Source organism: Phyllopteryx taeniolatus, chromosome 7, assembly GCF_024500385.1.
Source record: "Phyllopteryx taeniolatus isolate TA_2022b chromosome 7, UOR_Ptae_1.2, whole genome shotgun sequence".
NCBI lineage: Eukaryota > Metazoa > Chordata > Actinopteri > Syngnathiformes > Syngnathidae > Phyllopteryx > Phyllopteryx taeniolatus.
In genome coordinates, this window is record NC_084508.1 from 19,736,974 (window position 1) to 19,747,662 (window position 10,689).

The window sequence follows — 10,689 nt, forward strand, 5'->3', positions numbered from 1 at the left end:
AGTGGGGACGGGACTCGTGACAGAAAGTATACACCCCAGCCAGTTGTCGTCACAAGGCTAGTTTTTAGCCCGGCCCCAAAGATCCGGCCCAAAAAAAAAAAGAAGAAGAAAAAGAGTCTAAAGCTATAGCTCATCAATTCAGTACTACAGTATATTGTTCTCAGTCTTTAACATGTTTTCAGCATTTACCTTCAAACATATTTCATGTATTTAGAAACAAAACATGACAATGAGTTTAGTTCAACTTTTAAAAAACAACATTACTGCACGTTTGAAGTTTGCTAAAGGGCACTCGGATGTTCTACAGCACTGCTGGGAAATGATTCTGTGGTCAGATGAAACTAAAGTTGAATTGTTTGGGGGGAACACGCAATACCATGTGTGGAGGAAAAATGGCACAGCACACCGACATCAAAACCTTATCCCAACTGTGAAGCATGGTGGAGGGAGCAACATGGTATGGGCATGATTTGGGCCTGGACAGCTTGCTATCATTGATAGAAAAAAACTCTCTTCATAGAGGCTTGAGTCTTGGGGTTGGACATCCACCATGGTCACCAGATTTGGCTCCCTCAGATTACCATCTATTCCTCAATAGGAAAAAAAAGAGCTCAGTGGTCAACATTTTGCCACAGATGACGACGTTATTGATGCTGTAGAGGAGTATTTGGGGGGCCAAGACTTGAGCTTCTATGAAGAGGGGGATCTGTAAATTTGGGAATAAGTGTGTAGACTTACTTACTACGTAGAAAAATACCTGTTTCAATTTGTCATAAAAAAAAAAACTGTATCATTGCCCACAAACATTTCACTCACCCCTCGTAAACTATATACATTTTATTCCTTGTAATGTGTTTTAATGATTTTTATATATTTTTTTTTAGTTTCAAATGTTTTAGGCTAGAAGAAAATACAAAAATTATAGCATTCAAACATCCATCCATCCATCCATTTTCTGAGTCGCTTCTCCTTACTAGGATCGCAGGCGTGCTGGAGCCTATCCCAGCTATCATCGGGCAGGAGGCGGGGTACACCCTGAACTGGTTGCAAGCCAGTCGCAGGGCACATATAAACAAACAACCATTCGCACTCACATTCACACCTACGGGAAATTTAGAGTCTCCAATTCATGCATGTTTTTGGGATGTGGGAGGAAACCGGAGTGCCCGGAGAAAACCCACGCAGGCACGGGGAGAACATGCCGCCCATTCAAACATTCACAAGAAATTCAAAATCCCGCATTATGATGAATTATTAGCAATATGAATATAAAAAAGAATCGCAAAGCACTGAATCCACAATCGGTGGCCCGCAACATAGCAAGGGAATACTGTATTCTTTTATTTGATTTGTAAAAATTTTATATTCAGTCTTTGTGTGTATGTGTGTGTATGTGCGTGCGTGCGTGTTTGTCTCAAAGACTTCAAAGCAACGTTTTTCAATCCACTGCAGTCTTGCTTTTTGCCAGGAGAGGTCACTGTAAGTGAAGCTGAAAGAAATTAAACTATTTTCGAATTAATTCGACCAAGTGGTTTCGTGCTTGACAAAATCATTTGCCCATATTGTTTGCCTCCTGGATACAATGTAAAAAGCAGTGCGAAGGAAAGTCATCAAAATAATTACCATTCAGATGCAAACGATTAATTAAAAAAAAAAATAATAATAATAATTACAGCAACCACTAATGTAACTTGTATTATTTAAATGTCGTGCAAAACAAATTGTTGTATTATTTAACGGTTGTGGAATCAAATAGCCGATTGTTCTCCATTTGGTTTGGTTTTCTCCATTGAGGCGAAGCGCGGGCACGATTACAAGATCTCCTGTGTGATTGGACGCCAACCGTCACGTGGGAGGGCCTCTCGTGAACGCGCACGGCAAAAGAGTAAGGAGCGCGTCCTCGTCTCTGTCTTTCCTTTTCTCGCCAATGCTCCATTGTGTAGGCACAGCCACGTGCATGCAGTAGACATTCGCTTACTTGTTTTACACGTCCGCTTCATTCAAACACACGGTGACACGATGGTGAAATTAGCCAAGGTAAGACCAGCTAAAGTTCATTTTGTTGTAAAAATGTTTGCTTTGCCTTTCCAGTTGATAGTCGAAGCTCAGGTCTGCGCATGATGAGGCCTTAATGGAGTAGTTGTTGCGTCTTTTATGCATTTCCATTATTACTCATGATAAAGGACATCTTAACCTTGCCAGTAATTATTGTATTGAATTGAACGTCTGCCAAATGCAATGCGTTCATCGAGGGAGTGCGGTGTAACGACGATCAAATTGGCATCGTATCTTCCTGGATTTCGAGCGGCCATGTTGCCTTGCTGTTAGTTGTAGCTGGGCCTGCTAACAGTTAGCCATTCAAGATGGCATTCAGGCGCGGAGATCACCTCCACACGCAGGCCGACTTCGATCACTCCAACGCCGTACGTGATCGTCTCGCTTTGACAAAAAATGCCTGTCGAATGCTTTAACACGAGGGTTAGCCGTTCAAGTGAAATAGATAAAACGTTATTTAGTTTCTGACGTTAACGCTTTACGGAGTCGTTTGTTTATCGCGCTTTGATTTTGAAAATCTTATTTTAGACCCATCACGCTGCGTATTTACGTGAACACCGTGACCGTTTTCCCTCCAGCGTTGTTTCATTGCTTTTCTACTGTAACATTAGCTTCAATGCTAACACGACGATCAGCAGTGTTCCACGTGGGTTTTGCGCCTCCCCCACCGAGACACACGAGGCAGTCGCCCACGCTACGACACTCAACTTTGTCTCCACACTTAACATGTATACAGTTTATTGACTATAGACATTCTACATGATCAGTTACACCAATTAATTCAACTTATTCGATTATAAACGTGCACCCCACAGCACATTGGATGAGGCCTTCAGTGATTGTCGTGTGTAATGTGATTTTGCTTCAGATTAAGGGCAGCGGGAAACTGGTTTGATTAATTTGTTTTACCCATCCAATTTTAGGCAGCTAATAAACAAGCAAACCAAAAGAAAAAAGCTCCTCCGCCTCCCAAAGAAGTGGATGAAGAATCAAGTGAAGAGGAAGAGGTACAGTATCGTTTAATGCTGATTGCCATGTATTGTTTTAAATAAAGATTACTTATTTTCTCAATTGTCATGTTTCGCAGACTCCTCCACCAAAAGTGGTAAAGAAAGCTACACCAGCCAAAGCTACCAAAGTTAATGCAAAAAATGGCAAAGCTGCAAACAAGGCAGAAAGCGAAGAGGAAGATGATTCTGGTGAGCTGTGATGTCTAACATGACAAAATAAAATTTCTTGAAATGTTTCCAATGCACAAAGGTTAATAAAATGTCAGTCATAACCAAAGGTGTTTACAGTAGCCAGAAACCGTACTAGCGTACTGTTACTTTAAAATGACTGAAAAAGTAGTCCACTGATTATGAGTAAGAAAGTACTCCATGGAAAACCTACGGAAGTACTGAGTAACTTCTAATTTAAATCTAAATCAGTGTCACTGTCGAATGCAATTAAAAGAAACATGAATGTGATATATTGCTGAATGTCATTTAATCTTAGCAAACGAGAGCAAGGCTACAGCGTGTTACTTATGATAGAAAGGGGCTAATGTTGCCATACGCACAGCCGAAACGACAACAAAAAGCAACTGGAATTTACCGCCATTCATTTTTTTCCCCAAGTTAGGAGTCGGCTGAAATTTCCGCGGTTGTGAAGACAAAGGAAAACGATGCATAATCGAGCGGTTTCTCATAGTTTGATGTAGCTGAGTAAACGTAGCGTTTCTTAACATAAATTCCCTAAAGTGAAAAGTGTTTTGCATTAAACAAATTAGCCAAAAAGTTGCATATCTGTAATGGAGTAAATGTAGTGTTACTACGCACCTCTAGTTATAATTAAGAGCTGTCAAAGTTAGTGTTGACTCATTAAACACAAACAAAATTGGATTAATAATGTTAACTCAGTTTGATCACACACTGTATTTTGCGCGCACATGCTCCTTAACCGCAGATAAATGTCTAAAATGTAAATACCAAAAATGTGGTGTGGATTGCTATAAGATCAGTGTTCCGGTCAATGCTTACGCCAGTGCAAAGATAAGTGAGGGGTCTCTGACTGGTAGGCTCGGCGGCAAATTTTGCTTCGAGTCATCCCAGTGGGACTTTGAAATAAAACAAAGGTAATTTGCATATAGTGCAGCGCTGGACTCTTTTCATTGAAGCACAACAAATACCATCTCAATGCAAAATGTGGTGGTGTAATTGGCACCTGTGATTAATTGCAATTAAAGTATGTGCTATTTGATCTGATTTGAAATATTAATCGATTGACAGCCCCAGTCATAACCTAAAGTAAATGAAGGGAAGCCTGTTGCTCTGTGTAGAACACCTGTCATCTATACTTGAACTTCTTGAATGTTAATTTATCTATCCAGAGTCTGAAGAGGAGGCCCCACCTCCTAAGAAAACTCCTGCCAAAGCGGCTCCCGCTGCAGCTGAAGAATCGGATGACGACGAGGACGACGACGATGAAGGTATGTCCTGCAAGGTTGTTTAATATTTAATCTGCCCTCCATTTCTTGGCACACATGTGATCATCAGTACTCATGTGTGTAATGTTCGGAGGAATAGTAACCAACAGTGCTATGTCTTCGGTGCTGGTGTGTTCATTGTCCACCAGTTCTATCCTCAATCGCTGTGACATGGGTACCAAGCTTTCAAGATTACATTTTATTTTGCATGGTGTTTGTTGAAACACCTGATTTGGTGTACTGTCTCTAGATGAAGAGTCTGAAGAGGAGCCCCCACCACCCAAGAAAGCAGCTAAGTCAAAGGCCCCTGCCAAGCAAGTAAAGGGCAAGCCTGCAAAGGAGCCCTCAGATGATGATGATGATGAAGAGGAAGAAGAGACCCCTCCCAAGAAGGTTGCAAAACAAGCTGCTAAGCCAAAGGCTAAGCCAGCTAAACAGGAGGAGGAGGATGACGACGACGAGGATGACGACGATGAGGATGACGAGGATGATGGTATGCCAATGCATGGGTAGTAATTTTTTTGGGCGGGGTAGTTTGTGTATTTTACAAATGATGATCATCAAGGGACTTAATACTGAAAATTGTATGATGTCACCTTACTATGTATCTGACGTCTCGTTAACGTGTGTAGTTTGCGCATGGCCACAATTTTGTCTTCATGGCTTCCGTGGTTTTCAGAATCCGAAGAGGAAATGGACACAACACCTGCTCCAGCAGCTTCCAAAGCAAAGAAGGCAGGCATGGTAAAGGCCAAGGAAGAGTCTGAGGAGGAGGAGGAGGATGATGATGATGAGGATGATGAGGAAGAAGATGATGAAGAGGGTGAGTTATGGACTGCAATCCACTTAAATCTCGGTGCGATGAAAGGTACTAGGTTTGAGTATGTTGCTACTGCCCATATCAGTAACTTGACAATCGGGAGTGGGGAAGGGTCAATGTTATGAAGGTAGGTGTAACAATATATTCATTCACGCACCCATTTTCACAGTAGTTTTTGCATAAAACTCAATTGACCCAGAGGCTTGGATTCAACTTCTCATCAGTTGTAGAATTGTGCATACCACTGGCCCAATCGACTTCCAAATTTGAAAGACTGAATTGTATGCAACTTTAATTAACAGAAGCCCCAGTGACTCCTGCTAAGAGGAAGGCAGAGGGCAAAAAGGACACACCACCTGCCAAGAAGGCAAAGTCAGAAGGAGAAGGTAAGGATTTTCTAAAGGCCTTTTCACATTGCACTTACTAGAGCGCAGCACACTCGGTGCACCCGTTCAATAATGTATGTGCCGGCATGACGCTAGGTGGGCATTTGCCGTCATGGCGGCACAACTTGTTGAAATATGTCAGACGGCACAATAGGAGAGGGGTTGGCGGAGTGATTTCAGAGTGCTCACAGCAAAACAAGGGGGGAAAGAATCTAGGCTACTTCCTGGTAGGCCGCTCAGCGACTACTTCCAAGTATGGGCAAGCTTGTGCTGGGGGATGTAGTCCCTGCGCCCTGCCCCATGGTGAACGCCAAGAAACCAGTGCAGTGTGAAAAGGCATTAACCTGCTGATCAATTTAATTTTTTGGAATATGACTCCTGTTCGCTAATGTACCACTTGTACTAAAGTACATGTTCTATCTTGTCTGTAAGGTTTCTGTCTGTTTGTTGGAAACCTGAACTTTAACAAAGACTTTGATGAAATCAAAAGTTCGTTGAGGAAATTCTTCGCCAAGAATGACATCGAGGTTGCTGATGTCCGGTTAGGTGGATCCAAGTAAGACAATTTGTTCCAAATTCAATTAACATGGTCATGATGAAGCAAAGTTGATCACTTTTAAATGGTAAGCTTATTCTTAATTGTGCCTTGGTTGGTTATGATTCTACTAAAGCTAATTTGTGATAAAATGTTTAACCAATGAACTGATAACATTTAAAATCTTCCGCAATATTGTATTTGCATTTTAGTCAGTAGCCCATGGTACCTTATAAAGGGAATAACTTGACTTAACAGGCAAGTCTTTGGTTTAACATGTTTGCAGGTGGCATCCTTATCCTCAATATTTGTCACTGTGATGTCAGCAGCAGGACACCTGTTTGAGTCGTGCTTTGAAAGTGCATTCTTATTTATGCAGTTTTTGGCCACAGCCGTGCCACCCACCCCCCCATGTTTCCTAAAGATAATTGGGATTTAGCAGGGCTTTCTAAAAAAGCATTTTTAATCTCATGACTTTCTTCAACAGGAAATTTGGCTATGTCGAATTTTCATGTGAAGAGGACATGCAGAAGGCACTGGAACTCAACGGCAAAAAGGTTATGGGCCAGGAAATAAAGCTGGACAAGGCCAGAAGCAAGGAAAACTCGCAGGAAGGCAAGAAAGGTACCGTTGGTATCCAATTGCCCACCAGACAAAACGGTGTGGCATTATTTACAATGTTGACTCTTTTGTATCATCAGAAAGGGACTCACGGACGCTTTTTGTAAAAAACCTTCCCTTCGCTGCTACGGTTGATGACTTGAAAGAGGTTTTTGAAGATGCGGTTGATGTCAGGTTGCCAGTTGGCCAGAACGGCTCTAATAGAGGGTAAGAGCTTTCACTCAAGACTTGGTGAAAAACTTAAATTTCCCAAGCATTAATTGAATATTTCCATTATATTTTCCAGAATCGCTTACATAGAGTTCAAAACTGAGGCTGAGGCAGAGAAGATGCTGGAAGAGGCACAGGGTTGCGATATACAGGGGAGGTCTGTTGTGCTAGATTTTGTGGGAGAAAAAAGCCAAAAAGGGGCCAAGGTAGCAGGTAAGTGTGTGCAGTACATAGTTTTTCCTAGTGTAAATTGTTTTTTTATTTAAGTGTGTGAAGGGGCATCTACAGTGGTCTAACATCAAAATTGTTTCCTCCTGCAGTTGCAGCCTGCAAAACATTAGTGGTGAATAATCTAGCCTTTAGCGCCACAGAAGAGGTCTTGCAATCCACATTTGAGAAGGCAGTTTCCATCAGAATCCCCCAGAGAGATGGCAGACCCAAAGGGTGAGTAAACCCTTTGGGTTGGCAAACTGACCTCGAAGTTTCGCAACATCTGATGTGCAGTTACGTTGCACCTTCTCATGAGCTCCTCGTAATCTTGCCCTGATTATGCACGTAGCTTCATGAGAAGCAGAGCCAGTGCACAGTTCAAACAGGCTCACCCCAGTCACATGAGGTTACCGCCCATGTCTGCTGTGCTACAAGTGTTTACCACATGGTGACCTTAATGTGGTTTGAAACCTGCATGATAATCCCTCTTGTCTTCCCCAGGTTTGCATTTTTAGAGTTTGAGAGCACAGAAGATGCCAAGGAAGCCTTGGACACACTGAACAACACAGAGATTGAAGGCCGCTCAATCCGCCTTGAGTTCAGCCAGAACAGCGGTGGCAGGCCAGAAGGAGGCAGGGGAAACTCTGGTAGGTCTTCAAACTCGACACTGGACCTCGGTTATTGGTCAGATGTGATGAAAACTTGATCTCCTGAAACTCTGTGAAGATTTCAGATAGTCAAGTCCTGATCTGGTCTTTATAACTACACACTATAGTTTGTCGCTTGGTGTTAGTGACGAACCCAAATGAGCATTAACATTTTGAATGCATTCTTGTTACCAGGTCCAACAAAGACTCTATTTGTCAAGGGTCTCTCAGAGGATACAACGGATCAAACCCTCAAAGATGCGTTTGAAGGCTCAGTGGGTGCTAGGATTGTCACAGACAGAGACACGGGGTCTTCTAAAGGGTACGTTAAGTGTGAAATGATTCTCATGGGCACTGTCCTCTCCCACTGTGACAGTGTGTAGACCCGAATGCGTAGAGAGGCATTTTTTTACAACCAGCTGCTTTCAGTGATATAATTTGTAAGAAATCTGTTAAAACTTGCACTAACTGTGAGAACTGGCATCTGTGCAGTTTTGCAGCAACCAATGTCCGGTATGGACACAAAGTATAAACCAACTGTTTTCTCTGTAGTTTTGGCTTTGTGGACTTCGACAATGAGGATGACTGCAAAGCAGCCAAGGAAGCTATGGAGGATGGCGAAATCGATGGTAGCAAGGTGACTCTGGACTACGCCAAGCCCAAGGGCGAAGGTGGTTTCCGTGCAGGCCGTGGTGGCGGCGGCGGCTTCGGTGGCGGCTTCGGTGGCTTCGGTGGCCGTGGTGGCGGAAGAGGAGGTCGCGGCGGCTTCGGTGGACGTGGTGGTGGTGGCGGCTTTGGCGGCAGAGGAAGAGGAGGCCCTCGTGGAGGTGGACGTGGTGGTGGACGTGGCGGCTTTGGAGGTAATTTTTTATTTCTCCCCCTCAACTTTACATTTGTCAAATTGACAAACACTAATCGGTTTTGTGCATTAGCCTTCCAGTTTCCCCTGGAGAGTGTTTGATGAATTGAAAGTTGTGCTGACGAAACTTGTCTTTTTAGGTGGACGTGGTGGTGGTGGTGGTGGTTTTGGAGCCAAGCCCCAAGGAAAGAAAATTAAGTTTGATGACTAAACTGTCTGTTTTACTTTTTGAATGGACTCTGGTTTCATCAGTTTTCAGAGCTTTTGGACATTCCAGAAAGCGTCATTGATAAATATTTAACTGTTTAAACGGGCATTTTAGCCCATGTATTTAGAATCCTCAAACTGTACCCGCCCTCCTGTGCCAAAAAGGGCACAGTTGACCTTTCAACTCGTGCGAGTACTGAATGTCCTGAATAAAAACATGCACCCCTCCACCTGTTTAGTTTGTAATTCTAGGAGTGAAACGGAATGGGTCTAGCAAAACAAGTTTGCTGTGAAAACTGAGCGTCATTTTCCCCCCCCCGCCGATACATGTGTAAATTGAACAGTTTGTATGCTTTCTATTTTACCATTTTGTAAAAAAAAAAACATACACTTGTATCCACATTTTGTTTTTATTTGTTTAGTTATAGTTTTACTGTAATGTGTAAAGCATATTTTGATAGGGTTTGAGTCCTCATCAGTTTGGTGTTATGGCGAAGATATGTTTATCAGGATGTTGGAGAATGACTGCACCGCTGAATTGTGTAACATATTTGTAGTGTGTTGAATGTTTCCCCATCTGAGAATCTAATTGTTTCATTGAATAAACCTTGAAGGTGATTTTTATACCGGTCCTCATTCCACTTGGCTTTGGAGCTGGAGATTTTGTATTTATTTAAGCAGATAAAGCCAACTAAGCTCAGGCTCTTACACTAGGGTGACTGTCCAAGAGGTCAGCAGCACATAACAGATACAAGGAAATTACAATGCAGATGGAGAAATTGAGGCGCAGTGATCAGTTTCAAATAACAATTTAACATTTAAAACTCATGCATTGTTTGGATTATTGAAAGTACAACGATTAAAACCTTAATACTTGTATTGCACAAATCTTCAAGCCAATTTGTTTGAATGACACTATTTCCTAAATTTGAAGTTTGGTGTTGGCTGTCAAATTGTTAATGCAACATTTAGGTTTTAAACTGTCTTCGCCTCACAGATTTGCTTAGATTGGAAATTTTTATTTTTTTTTTAAATCTATGTAGAATGTACAAGAACGTTAGCGGGACAATTGCGAAATGTAATCTCTGGAGCATACATGGCGGCTATTTCGCTAATGGGGGCGGCCAACAGTCTTGTTTTAGAATGTGAGTACAGACTGGTTTCCATCTTGACAAGCGATTTATATCCCGTACTATTTGGCTGAGACCACAGCATAGCTTGCTTTACTCGTATTAGTTTGAAATGCTAATAATTGAGCCACAGTGAGAATAAACGTGACGACCGTGTGTTATGAGATAATACGCTAACTCTCCACCAGGAGGTAGTGTGACGACAGCTCAGCGCTCGGTACCCGAGTAAAAGTAAAAGTACTGCTGCTGTACAGTATTTACCATGTGAGGACAGTAATGTTGAAATTAACCATGGCATTACAATGAGACTCGTGATAGCTACTTTTTAGCAAACCGAATTTGCATTTCCAAAATGTTTTATTTGCGATTGAGCTACTATAACAGATTTCTCCATTATAAGAACATTTCAACATGAACTTCACAAAATAGGTTAATAGGTTGACGTTTTCCTCGAACTACAAGAATTTGTTTTTGTTTGCAACAGGTGCGTGTAACTGTCGAAATGGCTGAAAAACACCCCCCCCCCCCCCCCCCCCCCCTTT

At 42.2% G+C, this 10,689-nt stretch overlaps 1 protein-coding gene and 1 non-coding gene across 2 annotated transcripts; both read left to right on the forward strand.

The window, feature by feature from the left end:
- Nucleotides 1–1,877: 1,877 nt before the first annotated feature.
- On the forward strand, nt 1,878–9,641 carry ncl (nucleolin). Its single transcript, XM_061778217.1, has 16 exons — nt 1,878–2,037; nt 2,979–3,062; nt 3,143–3,254; nt 4,427–4,525; nt 4,773–5,015; nt 5,202–5,345; nt 5,645–5,728; nt 6,161–6,284; nt 6,751–6,887; nt 6,965–7,091; nt 7,171–7,307; nt 7,415–7,538; nt 7,806–7,951; nt 8,147–8,273; nt 8,504–8,811; nt 8,951–9,641. The coding sequence occupies exons 1-16, from the start codon at nt 2,020–2,022 to the stop codon at nt 9,019–9,021; spliced, it is 2,085 nt and encodes a 694-aa protein (XP_061634201.1). The 5' UTR covers nt 1,878–2,019; the 3' UTR covers nt 9,022–9,641.
- Nucleotides 4,561–4,697, forward strand: LOC133481472 (small nucleolar RNA SNORA57). Its single transcript, XR_009789583.1, has one exon. It is a non-coding gene; the product is annotated as a small nucleolar RNA SNORA57 (small nucleolar RNA).
- Nucleotides 9,642–10,689: the final 1,048 nt, after the last annotated feature.